We start from the raw sequence: 21,601 nt of genomic DNA, 5'->3' as shown, positions 1-21,601 counted from the left end.
GCAGACAAAGTATCCTTAATGATACTTCCAAACCTTTTTTCAAAAGTAATGAAATTTTAAAAAATAAGAATATTTCCTTTAATTCAAAAACTGAGAACCTTCTTAAAAAACTTTCTGAAAACCTTGGCGAATCAAGTAAGCCAACTACAAATGTTATCCATGAAAACCATGAGATGAGTACTGCACATTTTTAAAAAGAAATGCAGGGCTGAGTACTTGATGCACTCAGTGGACTCATGCCGAAAACATTTTCAATAACAATATTTATCATGCCATTAACGAGTGACCTCGGGGTTTTAACTTTGAAAGAGCCTGAGTCACTAAAACATTTCACTAACATCATCATCGCCATCAACCTCAACATCATCAACATCACCATACCATATCTGAACATACATGACAAGGAATGTGGCCACATTCCAAGCCACTAGACCGGCCAACTCAAAGAGATAGCGCACGATCTACGGGGTGTACACTAGCCTGAGTAGGGACTCACTCCCTAGTCAGACCCGAATTCGATTAACCATACATGGCAAAAGCCACTTCAGATAGGTCCCATAGCAACACAAAAATATGGCATGACAAACATATTTCGCAAAAACAAATATACTTAGGACATAGTCCTTATTTAAAAAGAAAGCCCACCCCGTTTGCTTATCTCCTCAAATCAACTTTATATTCCGACCTCAACAGACGTGCATGAAATTCAACCATTTCAAAAGATCATGATATGAAAAAAAAATATTAGACTTTGCGAAATAAATTCTTAAAAGAAAAGCATGCATCGTTAATGCTATTAAATCTTACCTTTAAATCTTAGCTAGCAAATTCTTAAATTCTCGTGTATAACTCATGAATTCAGCCCATATCACTTCATCATGTAACTCCAATCTTTCTCTCTTTTTGGACAGTTTCCAGCCCACATCACTTAATCATTTAAGATTCTGGCAGTGTTCTCCATCTCCATCTTTCTTCTAAATTTCAAAGTATAATTAAACTCCCAACTCCTAAAATATATACTCCAGCTCAATACAAATTCATTCCCAAAATCCTACTCCACTTCCTGGTAGTCAAAAAGAATTAATTGCTCCAGCAAATCCATTAAATTAGTCGCGTATCTAGAAGAATGAAATACTCATCAACGCATCTCCATTCTCTCTCAAATCTGCCGAAGATGAGCTCGATGTTCCAGCTCCTCAGTGCTGCGACACAGCAATCGCGATCACAACTACGAGCTCCTCACACCGCCTCCTCGGTTCTCCCAAACATCAGTACGACGCTTCCGCCTCACCGTCGCTACTCCAATCCGCTCGTAACCACGCCGCCATCGCCATCCACCGAAGTCGCCGCTTTGAGCAGCCACTGCTCCCTCGCCCGATATCTCTCTTCATCTTCACTTGTTGTCGCCGGAAAAACACAGCACCACTGCCGCCAATGTCGCGACGCAGCAGGAGCTGCTGCTGCTGCTCGCTGATTCACCCTACCTCCTCGCAGCTCCACATCGGTTCAGCCCGGAGTGGATCCCGTTCTGCCGCTGCCTCACATCCTCTCTTTTTCTCTGAATTCATAATCAAATCAGCACTGCATCTTTCTTTCCCGCGGTTGTTGTTCGTACTCCAAATTGAGGGCTTGTCGTTGCTGCTCTATTCCCATCTCTAACTCGGGCTTCTCAACGTCGCAAAGGTCGCAAGGCTCCTCTTTTTTCTCGGTTCGGCCGCCCCGAAAAAGTGCTGTTGTTCGGAATTTGTATCACTATTTTGATTTACATACTCCATTTTCTTCAATTTCTGATTTTGTTCCAAGAATCTGTCTTCATCTTTACATTTCAAGGCTAAAACTTTCTAACTCGAAAACAGAGCAAATTATGGTCCACAATTTTATCAATTCCCAAGAAAAAAAACAAATGAATGTTGAAATTCAAACCACCGATTCCATCCCCTTCCCTTTCTTGACGAATTCAATCCGGCGAGGGCAAGAATCACGCTGCTCTTCTCTGCAATTCTTCAAGAAAACGTAACCGACAATGGTGTCGATGATCAGAACCACCGCGTAGATATAGGCGACGAGCGCCGCCTCCGTCACCATCGCCGGAGTTACTTTCATTTCGCGGTTGTACACACTGAACACGCGGTACAGCCGAGAGTGCCATCCCTGTCGTTCCACTCCGCCGTCGCTTCTCCTCCGCGCAGCCATCACCACTGCCGCCATTGATGAAATCAAGAAGAGTGAAATGAGTAGAGTATGTGATAGCAAGATTGTTGGGAGTGATGAACGTGGGATCATGGGGAACCGATTTCATGGAATGGGGAGTAGAGTCCGATTTGTTCTCTTCTTCCGGATTTTGTGGAACAGATTTGGGAAACAACCACATGACAAAATTAGGGAATTAATTTGGGCTGATTTGCATAAAATAATGAAGTTGAATTAGGGCTCAAAAGAATAAATGAGCTTCCTCAAGAAAATCAGTTGGACTTGTAAAAGAATAAATTTAATAGGTCCACATATGTATTTTTTTCTCAATAAGGAAACAAAGGCGAAAATTTTTCAGGTGTACGAACAACGTCCTTTCAAGAACAAATAAAAGGTAGAAAAAGTCGGGGTATTACAAAAGAGGTCAATTCCATAAATCCAGTTATGACGGAACGTCAATAACTGAATGGAATATTGATGGAAAACCTGAATATGAAATTCTCAATACCTTACAAGAAATGGGAATGGCAAAAATGGCGTATAGATACGCAGGTATTTCTGAAAAAGAAGCTTGTGTCCTCCTTGTTAATGGCTTCACAGGCCAACTTAAAAATTGGTGGGATGACGCTTTAAGTTTGGAAAGCAAAGAAGAAATACTTAATCATGTTGTTAATATTGAAGATCAAGATGGAGATATACAAGAAGCAAGCGATGCTTGTGACTTTCTTGTTGTCACCATTTCAATGTATTTCATAGGAAACCCTAGAGAAGAGTATAATAGCTCTTCTATGGTTTTAAACAACCTTAGATGTCCTTCTTTATCTGATTACAGATGGTACAAAGACGTCTTTCTAACTCATATCCTCAAAAGAAGTGATTGTAACCAAGCTTTCTGGAAAGAAAGATTCATAGCAGGATTACCTAAACTTTTTAGTGAAAGAATAATACAAAAACTCAAAAATGATATTACTCTGAAAATATCCCTTTCAAAAATATAACGTTTGGCCAATTATTTGCTTTTGTCAAAAAGGAAGGGTTAGCCCTTTGTATGGAAATAAAAATACAGAACAAATATAGAAAAGACAAACAAAAGGAGAAAAATGAATTAGGATATTTCTGTGAAATGTTCGGGATCGAAAAAATTGAAGCTCCTTCCTCTAAGATTAAGAGGAAAACTAAAAAATTCAAAAAAGAATCACAAAGGCATGATAATTATAAATCAACCCAAGGTAATTTTAGAAGAACAAAGCCTATAAGAAAATTTAAACCAACTAATAATAAAGATAGAAATGAAATAAAATGCTGGTATTGCAAAAAATCAGGGCACACTGAAGACCAGTGTTGGAAGAAAAAGAAGAAAAACATCAGGTTATTAAGTAAAAAAATTAATAACATGTTAAAAAAAGAAAATAATTCCTCAAACTCTGAAAGTGAGTTAGAAATTGAAGAAATTCAAAATACTTCTGAAAGTAGCAATTACCATAGTAGTACTGAAAATGAAAAGGATATTTGCAAAGTTTGCATCAATACTATTTCCAAAGAAAACAAAGAGACTATTCTTGATCTTGTCCACCAAATTACTGACAATGAAACAAGAGATGAATACCTTAAGAAATTAAAAGACTTAATTCTTGAAGAACCTTCTACTTCCAAAAAGATTAATATCAAGGAACAATTCAGTTTAAACAAACTATGGGATAAATATCCTTATCAAAGTATATCCAAACAAATAACGACTAAGGACCTCCAAGGCGAGATTAACAATCTTAAGAAACAAATTAATAAAGAATTTTATGAATTAAAAGAAAAAAACTTTGAGTTTGAAACAAGACTTTCTGTCATTGAGAATAATGCAGAAGTAAATAATTGGGAAAATCAGGAACAAGATTCAGCAAATAACTCCATAAAAGTCATCCAAGAGGTAATTTATCAAAAGTGGCGTGTTAACATAACTCTTGTTATAAATAATTTCAAAACTAATATTATGGCTTTGGTTGACTCAGGAGCTGATCATAACATAATCAGAGAAGGAATTGTTCCTACTAAATATTGTGATAAAACAAAAGAAAAACTTTATACAGCAAATAATAACCCTTTAAGAATTAGATACAAACTCTCCAAAGCCCATATCTGTAATGAAGGATATTGTTTCAAAAATATTTTCACAATTGTTGAAGATATTACTTATAATATGATTCTAGGAACACCCTTCCTAACTCAAATCTATCCCTTCCATGTTGATGATAATGGCATCACTACCAATGTCCAAGGAAGAAAAATAAAATTTAAATTCATTTCTCCTATCCTAAAACAAGAAATCCTTAATCTTCAAAACAGTTCTATTTTTAGACAAATCAATAACACAACCCAAAAACAAAAACAGATAAGCTATTTAAAGGAAGAAATTCCTTTCCAAAGGATTAAAGAACAACTTGAAACTCCCAAATTCATTTCAAAAATCAAAGAAATAGAAGACAATTTTATCCAAAAGGTTTGTAACGAAGTCCCCAATGCTTTCTGGGAAAGGAAGCATCATATGATCCATCTACCTTATGAAGAGGGTTTTCATGAAAGTAAGATTCCAACAAAATCAAGGCCTATCCAAATGAATCAAGAACTCGTTGAAGTTTGTAAGAAAGAAATCAACGACTTATTAAAGAAAAAGCTTATTAGGCCTTCAAATTCTCCGTGGAGCTGTTCAGCTTTCTATGTTATGAAACAGGCAGAATTAGAAAGAGGAACTCCCAGGCTGGTTATTAATTTCAAACCTCTCAATGCAGTTTTAAAATGGATTAGACATCCAATCCCAAATAAGAGAGACCTCATAAATAGACTGTATAGTTCCAAAATATTCTCCAAATTCGATCTTAAATCTGGATTCTGGCAAATTCAAATTGCTGAGGAGGATAGATATAAGACAGCCTTCACAGTTCCCTTTGGACATTATGAATGGAATGTAATGCCCTTTGGCTTAAAAAATGCCCCCTCAGAATTCCAAAAAATCATGAATGATATTTTAAATCCTTACAGTCAATTCTGCATTGTCTACATTGATGATGTTCTTGTCTTTTCCCAAGATCTTGATCAACACATAAGACATTTAGGAATTTTCTTAAGGTTATATTTTGATAGTTTTGAATCATCAAACTTATTGGTTAAAACCTTGTTGTTAGAACATGTATTGGCAGAAGCCTTATTGTGTAATAACGTATTGGTCAGAACCGTAAGGTTTGTGATTGGAATGTTATGATAAATTATTCCGTTGTCAAATAGTATGAAAGACATATTGAAAATATTTTGCATAAAGAAAGAAAGCAGAATGAAAGTAAAGAGATTTTGAAAACTAACTTTGGATTAAAGCTTCAAGGTAGCAGAGGGAAGGAGGGAGAAGAGCATTGAGTCTGAGATCAGAACTCGGTGTGCTTCTCTTCCTAGAAAACCTCTTATTTATAGCCAACAACCCTGGCTACATAGGAGTACAGTATTTTACAAATACGTAAGCAGTGACGAAAATCACACTAATTTACATAGTACTATTACAAAAAGTTACTATTCACTATTCACTATTCAAACATTTTTTTACATAACTATAAAATAAGGTAGCCGTCATTTCTGACTTTGAAGACAATTTCACACTAGGCTGCCATGATGATGTGGAGCCTATTGATTTTATTTCTGCATCTTTTGATATATTGACAATGTCTCCATTCTTCATCGTCGTAGTAGTAATCCATATGCCTACTTCTTCGAAATCTGACGTCATACATGACTTGGAGACTTTCTTCTTCATCTTTGATAGCTTGTTCTAATCTTCTTATTCTATCACCAATGCGAAAGAACCAAGAAGGAGGCATCCTGGTAATGCGAACAGAATTAGGCTGCGGTGATAATATTAATGATTTTGAGCGTTCTCTTCATCCGTTTGATTCTATTGATTCTATGGAAAATGTCATCAATGGTTTCTCTAAGAAATGGAAAATCCACTTATTCAGGAGGGGCTTCGAGAACAATCTTTGCTATTTCTGAGAGGGAGGTAACCATTTCGGTATCAATTTTGATATTATCAACGAGAAACCTAGAATAGGCTTCAGTATTTTTCCTTCTAAAGAAACCTGTCATAAGAAATCAAAGGGGTCTTGACCCCCAATAGGATCAGAAGAGACCGATTCTTCAGACTTTGAAGAGACAGACTTTTGGGCCATAAATTCAAAGAAGTCTCTTTTGATGTGTTCTGGAAGGTTTTTCAGAAAATCATTTGGCTCCGAGGTACTGGCTTTCTTTGTTCTTTCTGTTTTGCTTTTCTCTTTGTTATCCTTTTGGAAGATCACTTTTTCACCAGTGGAAAAAAATTGTTTGACAGCAGATTCACCTCCAATATGATTTTGGAACTTAGCCCACCATTTAACTTTGTAGACCCTTGTCAAGGAGAAAGGAGTAGGATCTGGAAAGATTTTTTCAAAATTGAAATCTCAGGAAAAGATCCAAGGGACTTTGAATTCCGCATGGAACATGATGAATTTCTGGAAATTTTTGATAGTGGAATATTCAGCAAAAGTATGGAACCCTTGTTGAACATCAGAAGGGAGGATTTGAATTAAAGATCTCATTTTCCTCCACCAATCGGGGAACCAAACAGGGAACTGTTTTTCACAATTATGATGAAAGCTTATGAACCAAGAGTGATTATAATATCTTAATAAGAAAGCTCTGAACCAGGCATTCTTATAATCGATATAATTGTACCCTTGAGCTGGGTGGTTAAAATTTTGAATTCATTGAGACCACCAAAAGTGGTTGTGGTAAGGACTCTTTTGATAATACACTTTGAAAATTCAATTTCTTTGGATCTGTTGTAAATATGAGTTATTTTAACCGAGTCAGAGTCAATTAAAATAAACTCATAATACTTCTGATCTTTTAAGCAATCATCAGATTCCCAGAGTTGGGAAGTATTTTGAAACCGGTTTCTTATGAAATCAATTTGAGAGGGTTTGGCAGGAAACTCAGAGAAAGGAGTCATCCCACAATCTTCACGCCAGTCTTTAGGAAAGTATTTGAACTGGTCAGGCATGTTTGGTATTTGAATATTAGTGGATTTCGGAATATTTGAGGTAAGAGCGGTTTTATAAGGTATTTCAAGAGTGTTTTGAAGGGGGGAAAACCTATTAGAAAGAATTTGATTGGGTTTTTGAGGAGTCGTTGGGGTCGAGGAAGAGACCAAGGCTTTTGAGGTTGCTTTTGAAGGGAAGACTTCGTAGTCTTTGATACTTTGTCTCTTGGAAGTCCTAGAGTCTGTCATTGTGACCATGAAGAAATTCTCTAGTTAGAAAATCAGGTAGAGAATTGTTTTCTCCTTTAATAAACTCAATTTCAAAATCAAATACTGATAAAATTGCTTGCCATCTGGCAAAGATTTGTTTTGAAACAATATTTTGGACATCTTTGGTAAGAACTTCTTTTGTAGATTTGCAATCAATCCTTATTAAGAATTTTTTGTTATAAAGGTCATCTTGGAATTTTTGGATGCATAAAACAATGGATAGAATTTCTTTTTTAATAACAGAATAATTTATTTGTGCATTATTCCAGATACCAGAATGGTACCTGACAAGATTTTCTTTTGAATTAATTCTTTGCTTAAGAATTCCTCCATAACCTATGTTGGAGGCGTCCGTTTCTATGATCATAAAGGCTTCTGGATTGGGTATGCCAAGACATGGAAGTGTCTTGACTTGTTGTATTTTGACAAAATACTTGGGCTTCCTTTATATAGAGAGGCGTAGGGCTTTGATCCCTAGGGTACCATGTTAGAGTTGGCAGACTAGAAATCACCTTTTGAGTGATTTAATACTGTAAAACTCTATATTTTATTTTCCAAAGGAATGAAACAGATTATGTTTGTCATAATGTTGTTATGTTTTATATTTGATGGATGTTTATTGCATATTTAAATGTATAAGCAACGTAACAAAGTCTAAGTCTTTGTTTTAGTAGACCGGTTGTGGGCGTCGTCCACTTTAAGGTAGCACAGTCAGTTCTGAACAAAGAAAAATAAGAATTTCACAATCTAGATAGGCCTAGACTACCTATCATGAAAGGTTACAATGTCAGTCCGCATATTTCTAAGCCTTACTGAAATAAGATGACATTGGTGTGGTATAGTACTGAATTGGATCTAACAGCAAGACGAGTCTTTATGCTATCTACTGAAAGACGAGGTATTGATAATTAATTTATTAATCAATGTGTGTTAGCATTGAGCATATGGTATTGATTATGCACTACTTTTACTTACCAAATGGTGCAGGTTTTTCGCAACCCAAGAATCCCGGTACATTGGGTAGTGGTGATTAATATCTAGCGGTGCTAGGACTGCTAATATATTGAATCGTGCGCGAGGTGAGTCTCGTTTGATAACGTCCACAAGAGGAGCTCGAAACAAGGTTTTATTATTCGGAACCTAGCTAGTTGGAGTTTGATTACTTTATGAATAATAAATAAGTGTTTCTTGCTTAGTCCACTATTGGAGTTAATAATATATTAATTAATTAAGATCATAGCAGACATTAATTAACTAATGGATGTTTCTATCTTAAGCACGAGAAATAAATGACAAGCAAATAGAAACCCGGAATACTTGTAATTTCGGATTTGGATGGGCAGTGCAATATTACTTCTGTAGTGGCTGCTCGTAATATTCCAATATAAGCTTATATTAAATTATGAGTTCAATTTAATTAGTAAAAAGCTAATTGGGGGAGGCCATATCCAAATTCTTCCATAGATCCCTGACTGGGCCCAATATGTGACTTAATATAAATAGGAGAATAAATGAGACAGAAAATACATATTATTTTCAGCAAAATTTTCGCCCAGCTCCTTGTTAGGGTTTTGTATACTAGAAATCACATTTCGAGTGATTGGATACTGTAAAACTCTAATTGTTATTTTCCAATAAATGCAACAGATTATTTTTGTCATAATGTTGTTATGTTTTACATTTAATGGATGTTTATTGCATATTTAAATGTATAAGCAACGTAACAAAGTCTAAGTCTTTATTTTAGTAGACCGGTTGTGGGCGTCGTCCACTCTAAGGTAGCACGGTCAGTTCTGAACAAAGAAAAATAAGAATTTCACAACTAGATAGGCCTAGACTACCTATCATGAAAGGTTGCAATGCCAATCCGCATATTTCTAAGCCTTACTGAAATAAGATGACATTGGTGTGGTATAGCACTGAATTGGATCTAACAGCAAGACGATTCTTTATGCTATCTACTGAAAGATGAGGTCTTGATAGTTAATTTATTAATCAATGTACGTTAGCATTGAGCATACGGTATTGATTATGCACTACTTTGACTTACCAAATGGTGCGGGTTTTTCACAACCAAAGAATCCTGGTATATTGGGTAGTGGTGATTAATATCTAGCGGTGCTAGGATTGCTATTATATTGAATTGTGCGCGAGGTGAGTCTCGTTTGATAACGTCCACAAGATAAGCTCGAAACAAGGTTTTATTATTCGGAACCTAGCTAGTTGGAGTTTGATTACTCTATGAATAATAAATAAGTGTTTCTTGCTAAGTCCACTCTTGGAGTTAATAATATATTAATTAATTAAGCTTATAGCAGACATTAATTAATTAATGGATGCTTCTATCTTAAGCACGAGAAATAAATGACAAGCAAATAGAAACCCGGAATACTTGTAATTTCGAATTTGGATGGGCAGTGCAATATTACTTCTGTAGTGGCTGCTCGTAATATTCCAATATAAGCTTATATTAAATTATGAGATCAATTTAATTAGTAAAAAGCTAATTGGGGGAGGTCATATCCAAATTCTTCCATAGATCCCTGACTGGGCCCAATATGTGACTTAATAAAAATAGGAGAATAAATGAGACAGAAAATACATATTATTTTCAACAAAATTTTCGTCCAGCTCCCTGTTAGGGTTTTGTATACTAGAAATCACCTTTCGAGTGATTGGATACTGTAAAACTCTAATTGTTATTTTCCAATAAATGCAACAGATTATTTTTTGTCATAATGTTGTTATGTTTTACATTTAATGGTTGTTTATTGCATATTTAAATGTATAAGCTAACGTAACAAAGTCTAAGTCTTTGTTTTAGTAGACCGGTTGTGGGCGTCGTCCAATTTAAGGTAACACGGTCAGTTCTAAACAAAGAAAAATAAGAATTTCACAACCTAGATAGGCCTAGACTACATATCGTGAAAGGTTGCAATGTCAGTCCGATTATTTCTAAGCCTTATTGAAATATGATGACGTTGGTGTGGTATAACACTGAATGGATCTAACAGCAAGACGAGTCTTTATGCTATCTACTAAAAGACGAGGTCTGGATAATTAATTTCTTAATCAATGTACGTTAGCATTGAGCATACGATATTGAGTATCTACTACTTTGACTTACCAAAGGTGCGGGTTTTTCGTCACCAAACGATCCAGGTATATTGGGTAGTGGCGACCATTATCTAGCGGTGCTAGGATTGCTATTACGTTGAATCGTGCACGAGGGGAGTCTCGTTTGATAACATCCACAAGAGGAGCTCGAAACAAGGTTTTATTATTTGGAACCTAGCTAGTTGGAGTTTAATTACTCCATGAATAATAAATAAGAGTTTCTTGCTAAGTCCACTCTTGGAGATTAAAATATGTTAATTAATTAAGTCCATAGCAGACAATAATTAATTAATGGATGTTTCTATCTTAAGCACGGGAAATAAATTAAATGCAATTAAAGGAAACCCGGAATACTTGTAATTTCGGATTTGGAAGGCAGTGCAATATTACTTCTGTAGTGGCTGCTTGTAATATTCCAATATAAGCTTATATTAAATTTTAATTGGTAAAAAGCTAATTGGGTGAGGCCTGTTCCAAATTCTTCCTTAGATCCCTGACTGGGCCCAATATGTGACTTAATATAAATAGGAGAATAAAGGAGACAGAAAATACACATTATTACTCTATCAACTTTTCGTCCCCCTCTAAGAAAGAGAGAGCTCAAAATTTAGCCTCCTCCGTGAGCTGAGTTATGTCTTCGTTATTTAAGTCCTAGTACGTTGGTGAGATTTGCCCACACAAATATCAGCGTATAGTCCGGGACACCAGTCAGAAGATCCAAGGTCAAGTATTGAAGATCTTCACGTGGAGACGGAGCAAGCCATCATCGATTCTTGATTGAATCAACGAGGTAAATTGGCTAATTCCGTAGTAAGCATGTTTTAGGGATTTTATATGCTAAAGCATGTTTTAATTCAAGTTATGAGCATGATACATGTGATAATTACGCGAATAAAATTTATCTAAATAATCTGTTAAATAGATCAAATTTATGTGATCATTAAATGCTGCACGCTTCCGCTGCCAACCCCTTCAATTGGTACCAGAGCCAGTCTTTGGCTCTGATTATTTGGATTTAAATTTCTTGAAATTCATGTATGCATGTCCAATTTGATTGCGAAGAATGTTCTTGTGTTTTGTTTAATTTTTATGCATGTTGAACTCAAGAACTATCGAATCAAAGAACTTGAATTGCTCGAACGTACCACGTGCGATCGAGGTAGGGACGTCGAGACAGTGGGAGCCGGGGACTCGCGATCACGGGGCGACGCGCAGGCGAGCTAGGGCTCGTGCGCGCCGCAGGCCGAGACCGCATGACCCAGACGCACCCGAGTCAAGGTCGACACGGTGGAAGGCATGGCGCAGGAGTTCGAACGAGAACGTTTCGAGGTGCTAAGCCGCCAGACCAAAAACCCTAAGCGGAAGGGTCGAGAGGGATGGCGGCGCTGGCCGAGAGCAGCCGCTCTGTCGCGCGAGCTGCTGGCCAGGAGCGCGCGCCACCCAGACAATCGGATAGGCAGAGATGGGGGTCCGAGCTGGCCGAGAGCAGGCACGCCACTGTACGCCTTGCTGGCCGAGAGCTCGAGCCGCCTGACGGAATGCTGGCCGAGACGCGTCGGCACCCGACGGTCGACACATCCGAGACGGATGTCGAGACTCTGGCCGAGAGACGCACGACGCCGCGTGCGTGCGTGCCTGGCCAAGAAGCGATGGTGCCCGACGAGCCGAGACGGGGACTCGCCTCTGGCCGAGCGCCTCAGCGCACGCTCCTGGCCGAGATGCTGGCGACACTTGACGAGCCACTGGCCGCGCCACCTGCGCGCCACCTGCGCGCCGGTGGCCGAGACGCTGCGTGCGTCGTGGTATTAAGAAATTTAATTTCAGTTTCTAAATTGGTTTTTGATGGATATTCGATTTCTTTTAATGACAACTGCGTTATTAAGAAAGATGGTTCTTATATCTGTCGTGGTATCATGGAAAACAATCTGTACACAATCACTTCTACACAATTTAATAATCGCAAATCAGAACTCAATACAACATCGAAAATTTCAAAGAAACGAAAGGAACCTTCAAGTTCAATGAACGAAACGTACTTATGGCACCTTAGACTTGGTCATGCAAATGAAAGGAGGATCCATTCTCTTGTTCAACAAGATCTTATTAAAGGTCTAGAGGAGGAACCTTTTCATAAGTGTGAGTCATGCTTAGAAGGCAAGATGACCAAGAAGCCTTTTAAGGCTAAGGGCAATAGGGCCAAGGAAGTACTTGAGCTCGTTCATTCCGATGTATGTGGACCAATGTCTACGGAGGCAAGAGGTGGTTTTTGATACTTCATCACATTTATTGGTAGCGGAAGCGTGCAGCATTCCATGACCCCATAAATTTGATCTATTTAGCAGATTATTTAGACAAATTCTATTCGCGTAATTATCACATGTATCATGCTCATAACTTGAATTAAAACATGCTTTAGCATATAAAATCCCTAAAACATGCTTACTACGGAATTAGCCAATTTACCTCGTTGATTCAATCAAGAATCGATGATGGCTTGCTCCGTCTCCACGTGAAGATCTTCAATACTCGACCTTGGATCTTCTGACTCGTGTCCCGGACTATACGCTGATATTTGTGTGGGCAAATCTCACCAACGTACTCGGACTTGAATAACGAAGACAGAACTCAGCTCACGGAGGAGGCAAAATTTCGAGTTCTCTCTTTCTTAGAGGGGGACGAAAATTTGATAGAGTAATAATGTGTATTTTCTGTCTCCTTTATTCTCCTATTTATATTAAGTCACATATTGGGCCCAGTCAGGGATCTAAGGAAGAATTTGGAACATACCTCACCCAATTAGCTTTTTACCAATTAAATTGAACCCACAATTTAATATAAGCTTATATTGGAATATTACAAGCAGCCACTACAGAAATAATATTGCACTGCCTTCCAAATCCAAAATTACAAGTATTCCGGGTTTCCTTTAATTGCATTTGATTTATTTCCCGAGCTTAAGATAGAAACATCCATTAATTAATTATTGTCTGCTATGGACTTAATTAATTAAGATATTTTAATATCCAAGAGTGGACTTAGCAAAAAACTCTTATTTATTATTCATGGAGTAATTAAACTTCAATTAGCTAGGTTCCGAATAATAAAACCTTGTTTCGAGCTCCTCTTGTGGATGTTATCAAACGAGACTCCCCTCGCGCACGATTCAACGTAATAGCAATCCTAGCACCGCTAGATAATGATCGCCACTACCCAATATACCTGGATCGTTGGGTGACGAAAAACCCGCACCTTTGGTAAGTCAAAGTAGTAAATACTCAATATCGTATGCTCAATGCTAACGTACGTTGATTAAAAAATTAATTATCAAGACCTCGTGTTTCAGTAGATAGAATAAAGACTCGTCTTGCTGTTAGATCCATTCAGTGCTATACCACACCAACGTCATCTTATTTCAATAAGGCTTAGAAATAATCGGACTGACATTGCAACCTTTCACGATAGGTAGTCTAGGCCTATCTAGGTTGTGAAATTCTTATTTTTCTTTGTTTAGAACTGATCGTGTTACCTTAAATTGGACGACGCCCACAACCGGTCTACTAAAACAAAGACATAGACTTTGTTACGTTTGCTTATACATTTAAATATGCAATAAACAACCATTAAATGTAAAATATAACAACAGTATGATAAAAAATAATCTGTTGCATTTATTGGAAATAACAATTAGAGTTTTACAGTATCCAATCACTCGAAAGGTGATTTCTAGTATACAAAACCCTAACAGTATCTTGTTGTATGCAATAGGGAAGGAAGGAAGAAGTCGGACGAAGATGACCAGTTGAATGCCCGGTCTGGTTTCACTATCAAGCGTAGGAAGTTATCTAAGCGGTGTGGTTGTACGGCTAGTATATCTTTCAGGTTTTTCTCGGAAGATTGCTTGTCAGGTTATGTAATTCAGGAGTTCAACGAGATTCATAACCATCACATGGTTGAGTCGGAACATTAGCAATTCATGTCAAGTAATCGCAAGTTGGATGATGTACATCATAAATTCATCCTCGACTGTTCCAAGGCTAATATAGGACCCACGCTTACATTTAAGGTATTGAAGGAAATTCTTGGTGGGTTTGACCTAGTTGGTTGCACTGTTGGGGATATCAGGAATGCCTTACGGGACATCAAAGCATATGCACAAGGATTTGATCTACAAATGGTGTTGGATGATATGGATAAGAAGAAAGAGATGTCCGAGGCGTTCACCTATCACTACGAAATTAACGATTCCGACCAGTTGGTTGCTCTGTTTTGGTGCGACGGTTTGATGAAGCAGAATTACCACATGTTTGGTGATATTGTGTCCTTCCACTCAACGTACAACACAAACAGATTGAAACTAACTAATGTGGTTTTTACGTTATAGTGCATATGTCTATTCTATACTATGTGCATTATTACCATATATTACTGCATTACGCATTACCCTACGTTGCATTAGGATCTAACTACATTTCTGATGCCCCGTTAATATGGTATGCAGGTACTGTATGATCTTCACTCCTTTCACCGGAAAGGATAATCATGGTAGGCCTGTGAAATTTGCCGCCGGGTTGGTGCGCGGCGAGAAAACAGGGGCATTTGCTTGGTTGTTCAGACATTTCGTTGATTGTATGGGTGTAGCACCCAGGATGATTGTGACCGATCAAGATTTAGGCATGAGATCAGCTATTGAAGAGGTTCTAGTCCGCACACGTCACCGTTGGTGTATGTGGCATATAATGCATAAGTTGGCTGTCAAGGTACCAAACAGATTGTTGCGAGACGACGAGTCCAAAAAGGAATTCAATGCTTGTGTGTGGTCGGACCTTGTAGAGCCGGACAAATTCGAGGAGGAGTGGAATAGATTGGTCGAACATCATCAGTTAGAGGACATCGATTGGTTCAACACATTGTATGCGTATAAGCAATACTGGATACCGGCGTACTTCAGGGATTTTCCTATGGGATCGATGATTAGGACTACGTCCATATCTGAATCAGAGAACAGTTTTTACAAAAATTTTCTGAAGCCCCGAGCTAACATAGCTGAATTCTACTTGAATTTCAACCACGGCATAGAATTCCAGCGGAACAGTAGAACAGTGTTGGACTACCACGAAGCCACTGCCATACCCATACTTGCAACAACTCTGCCGTTCGAGAAACATGCTTCCACGCTGTATACCGACAGTTTGTTCAAGAAAATACAAGAAAAATTGTGGAGGGTAATGACCGATGTCGTGTGTTGGGTTTTATGTCCGGAGAAACGGTTGACACGTACAAGCTTGGGGATAGCAAGCGCAATGCATATGTTTTCCGTCATGAGAAGACTGATGATACTTACTCGTGCGAATGCAAACTATTTGGGCGGCATGGTTATTTGTGCAGCCATATATTTTTCTTGTTTCGGAACAATGAGGTGAAAAAAATCCCGAACAAATACTGTGACAGCCGATGGATGAAGACTCCCTTAGCCAAGGCTGTACATGGGGAGTTTCAGGATCCCCTGCTTACCCATTCCTCCGTTGACAATAGGCAAACTGTGTCTAAGCAGGCGATTTCGATGTTTTATGGGTTTCTTAGACGATTTGAGACCGACATCGAGGTGTTACGTGCATTCGTAGGTGGCGTCGAAGAACTTGGTAACTCTCTGCAAACTGGTACTCCGTCAACCTCAGCCGCTGAGAAGAGGCGTATGGTAGAGGAGTTTTATGGAATGGTAAGGCCTGAATCTGTTGAGGTTCATCCTCCGGATGTCGTGTAGACGAAGGGTCACGTAAGCAGCTCGGCAAGCCGTCTGATTTCAAAGAGAGAAAAGGCTATAAAGGATGCGACAAGGCCTCTTAGACGGTGTAAGGCGTGCGTTGAGTTGGGTCATCACGACTCCAGGAACTGTCCCGTCCTTAAAGAGATGAATATGGAGAAAGATGCGCGGAAGGGGAAAAATCCAGCTTGACTCAGGTTTTATATACAAAATAACACTGTTTTTTTTTTGGATCCTATTTTTCTTATTAGTCGAATGGCGGTAATAGAATTCCATGTTTTACAAGCTTCTTTAGTACATGTTTTTGGTTTATGAGTGGATTTTATGTCGGTAACTTACTCTGTTTATAAGCATTAGTTTCACTAAATCTCTCTTTCCCGAGAGGCCGTTTATACATGTTATTCCCACAACAGTCAAAATAATGACCATTTGTCCGTGCATAATGCAATATTGTTATCAAATAATGCACATATCGGTTTCCTATATATGTATCCTTTACCAAAACTTTGCATTACATAACACAGGGAATGCATATTTTTTATTTGATTCGTGCTGACAGTGGTGGCTATTTAAATTAATACCCCAAATGCAAGTTAACGTCAGAAACTAATTCATCCCTATTTCTTACCACAAAACCAATTCACCCAATTACACACAAAAAGTTTAATAAAGCATAATCTATTGCAAATAATGCCATTATATAAAGAAATGATGCACAACATTTTGAGTCGAATTTTGTATATAGCTTAATAAACTTCGGTTATAATATATAAGTGCATTATATGGTGTAGAAAATGTATTATGTACAATGCATTATACATTATGTAGTTTACATTGAAACATTATGATAGTTTAGCGTAAACCTATATAGACAATTAACATAATGCACACTAATTTTTAATTTGATACGTGCTGACAGTGGTAGCTATATAATTTAATATCCCAAACTCAAATTAGCGAAATAAACTATACAATTTCATCCATGTACTTACCACAAAACCAATTCAACCAAAAACACACACAAAGTTTAATAATGCATAATCTATTACAAATAATTCCTTTATATGCATATATGATGCACAACATTTTTAGTCGTATTCTGTATATGGCTTAACATAGTTAGTGTATAATATATAAATGCATTATTTGGTGTAGACAATGCATTATGGACAATGATTTGTACATTATATGGTTTAGGTTAAGCAATATGAGAGTTAATCGTACACCTATATAGATAAATAACGTAATACACACTTGATTGTAAAATAATGTCACCCGCGTTTAGTTTAAATCCCATCTTAAAAAACGCCATGCACAAACTGTTCGGCTGAAAGTTCGTAAGTTCACATTCATAAAGCATATTCTCAAAAACATTGTGCAGTATAATCAAGATTGTAAAATGTTCTAAAAAAGTTAAGTTATAAAGTGCAAAGCCACCCTAGCAAGCAATCAAGTCAGTAGGCTCCATCAACCGATATCTGAAACCATCACTCACTACAACCCATAATTCTCGACCCACTGTTCGAAATTGAACTAGGCAGGTCTATCCCTCCAATACTTCGTTGTCTTAGATTGGTTTGCGGCACCTCAGGTGTTGTGCGGACAGGTAAGTAGCGTCCTTGCAAACTTGATTCTAAAAATCTCTAGGCTTTTTGTTCCCTTTGCGGTCAGCTCGCAATTCCAATCCTTCTCTCTCTCTCCAAAGTATGTTTCCATGTGGCGCATAACGTACACACCATTCTCCATTGTCACCACGTTGTTCCTCCACGGCATTGTCACTACATGCTTAGTGCAGCTTCGTATCAGATTGGCCATTCTTGATTCGTTGCACTTATCCATTGCATCAGCCACGAACTTTCGCTACAATAAATGGGAAAAGTGTACCACATCAACATAATATTAATTTTATGTAGTATGATCAAAATAAACAGAGTAGTCGCAGTATGTACAAGCATAGAGGGTGTGTTCCCATATTTGTCGCTAAACGATGCTTGAGGTTCTGCCAGGGTGTGGTCTAGTATATTCATCTTACCATCCGACACATCAAAACATCCCACGTACTGATGTCTCTCACCCCAAATTGGGAAGAAGAACTATACAATGAAGAGAACATTAAATGGTATTGAATGTTGTACTATACAATTGATTCTCAGACACATAAGTTCACAATCATACTAACCATATCGTGCTTCTCCCAGTGGATGTATCCCGCTCCAAGTGCTTCCTCGAAAAGGATGGTCCAGAAGGAAGCAAATTGTCTATCTTCATCCCATCCTGAAGGTGTGTCTAGCAATGACTGTGGAGAAAAATAGTCTGGATGTTGTATCCGGTGACTTCAGCTACATTGTCGATGAAATGTAGAATCTTCGGCTTGCAGTGGCCGTCAGTAGAAGTCTCTATCAATGCATTTTCAAGTAGGAACATGAATAGCTTCTTGAAGTCATCTCCACCATCAACCTCGGCCATCATCAGCTGTGCAATGTCTTTTGGGGTCATCTTAAAGCGACCCTTCTGGCACCTCTCTGCCACCAGGTCGTTGAATGTGAAGTTTGACTGTTTGTCGACGGGCCTTGATATCACTTTTGGCCCTTGAGGGAACCCCAACGTGAGGTGGACATCCTCCTCGTCCAGAGTAAGGTATTCACCGCCGGTGAGTTGAATTTGGCAGTGGGCCAGATGTAAGGCGCTCAATACCCAATATGCAAGATAAGGCGGAATTTCCTTAATGTCGAAATTAAGGACCGCCCCAAATCCAATATCTGTGACAGCCCTTTTCTGTCGGGGATTCAGCTGCTTCAAGCAGTCAATGAATTCGGAAGGCGTTCGGCGGGAGTAGAGTCGATCTTATTTTCGCCCTGTAGGTGGTTTAGGCTCACCCTGACTACCAGAAGTACCAGGGGCTATCTCGGCACATGTGTGCAAACGAGATAAAATGGTCCATCTTATCATCTTCATCATCAGTCGGCGGTCCCTCGTTATGTAGATGGCAGCCGTCCGGAACGTACTCAAACATGGAATGTATACCTCCTCTTGAGGTTCTACTCCCAGACCATCATGTACTTCCGGAATACCTTGTACTTCGGGTCCAACTTGCACTTCCGATCCACCATGCACTTCAGGCCCATCATGCACTACCTGTCCAGCTTGTTCCACATCACGTTCAAGTCCGGACATTAGCAATTCATCCGGAATCTCCTCTATAATGGGAACTTCCGACTGCAATTGACATACACTATCGTCAACATGCTGAACATCTTCACTATGAATAGATTGCCCCATCTGATTTAACATAAAATCACAAATGAACACCATACATACAAGCATAAATCACAACTCTATTACAAAGGTGGCACTAACCTCTGCCACGCTATCAGGGTCTACAATTGCTTCATCTTCATGCTGCCCAATCTGACCAATAGATGAATCACATATGAATACTAAACATAAACAACAAATCACAAACATATTCCACAGTGGTGTACTAACCTCTGCATGATCTATAACTGCTTCAACCTCAACCTCAGGTTGTTTAACGTGTTCACCATTGCTACCTTGTTCATATCCATCTTCTACCTTAACCTCATCTCCATCTCCGCATTCATGGACATCTCCTTGTCCAATAACTCCATCGACTGCATCATTCTCTTCAACCTCCACCACAACAGCTTCTGCTTGGTCTGCACTACATGATGCAAATGCATCCATCAAATTCTTACGTGTTGCCTCCTCTTCCCTCTTCCATTCGCGACGTTTGTCTTCTAAACTTTTGGTCAAAAAATCTTCAAACTCGACATCCCTAGGGTACCACTCAAGAATCAGTAATGGTGCCGATGGTTTCCTTTGCTCCTCGTGCTGATGTTTCTTCCTTTTCAGTTTACTCTTACTCTTCGGCACAATTGGGTCCGGTTCGTCAAGCTCTTCAATGACCACAGTGGGTTTTTTACAAGCGTTCACAAATTTTAAAAACTCCTCCGCATCTTCCTTTCGCTTCTTGAGCAAGGCGGCTGCCTCTGTCATCTCCGCGAGATAAATGTGAACAAGCTTTGTGCTAGTAGCCGCGACTTCGAGAAAAGGGGCCAGATGTGGATCGTCCGTAATGGGCAGGAATGGACCTCCTATGTCCACTCCCATACAGCCATAACTGTACATTGGATGAACGTAATAGAACTCACAGATGGTTTTCCTATTGTACCCCAACCGCAACACCATTGCAGAAAGATCTAAGAGCTCGAATTGGCGAATCCAGCAATAGTCGAAGAATGTCAATTTTCCCCCAACATACTTCTTCTGTCCATTGATTTCGAAGATTGATCCTCCGTGATGAAAAGCGCGGAAAACATCCCGACATGGTCCCCTGTTAGGGTTTGTATAGAATTAGAAAACTTCCAAATTTAAACCAACAAATTTCACATATAAAGTCCTAATTTCCCAAACGCGACGACATCAAAACAATTTCACAAAACAACCAATTATCGGAGCCCTAAATCATAGTCAAAATCGCTTGCTTGGAATTTTAAATTTGAACTTACTATATTCGTCTTTCGGAACAAAGAAATCCAGCCGAGGATCGCGAATGCTCCACGTTTCTGGGTCTACGTCGATTATCTCCGGTCGAGCCCTTCTACCTTATCTAGGTGATGCCGGAGGTGATGGTGACGAAGACGATGGCGTTGGCGGCTTCTTTTTGCCCCTTGAAGAACTACGGGCGGAACTTCGTCTCCGTTTTGGAGGCATTGATGAAAATGGCGTGAAAGGCAGCGGCGCTTTCCGAGAATTAGTAGAAAATTGTGGTGAGATAGTTTTATGCCAGACGAAAATGATGAAGTGAAAGTGGATTGGAGGGAAAAATGAAAGAGCAGCAACCGCCTAATTGTTTTGGCGAAATGGCAAAATATTGGAAATTACAATGCAGGTCCGAGCGTGGGAAAATAATAGGGGACAAGACCCATGCTTTGTTGTCACATCAACTTTTCGCCATCCCATCAACACTGCATGCAACAATGGCGGCCATACAAAAGGGCGATTTTGCCCTTCCAAGCCGTGAGGGTGTAATGGTCCGAAAAAACACGTTTTGTGATTACATATTTTGTTAGATCCCTTTGTGGGATTTTTAAATGTTAGGGGCCTCTGCTGTTACACAGCGAAAAGTTAGGGCCATTTTGTGCAGTTCACTCCACTAAAAAGTTAAAATATTGAAATGATCAAAATGTCCA

At 38.7% G+C, this 21,601-nt stretch overlaps 1 protein-coding gene across 1 annotated transcript; it reads left to right on the top strand.

Annotated features, from left to right (window-relative positions):
• The first annotated feature begins 14,600 nt into the window (after positions 1–14,600).
• On the top strand, positions 14,601–16,388 carry LOC121774394 (protein FAR1-RELATED SEQUENCE 5-like). Its single transcript, XM_042171279.1, has 3 exons — positions 14,601–14,959; positions 15,126–15,849; positions 15,954–16,388. The coding sequence occupies exons 1-3, from the start codon at positions 14,601–14,603 to the stop codon at positions 16,386–16,388; spliced, it is 1,518 nt and encodes a 505-aa protein (XP_042027213.1).
• The last annotated feature ends 5,213 nt before the right edge of the window (positions 16,389–21,601 follow it).

This window comes from Salvia splendens, chromosome 17 (genome assembly GCF_004379255.2).
Source record: "Salvia splendens isolate huo1 chromosome 17, SspV2, whole genome shotgun sequence".
NCBI classification, from domain to species: Eukaryota; Viridiplantae; Streptophyta; class Magnoliopsida; order Lamiales; family Lamiaceae; genus Salvia; species Salvia splendens.
This window is presented reverse-complemented; position numbering and strand designations above follow the sequence as displayed.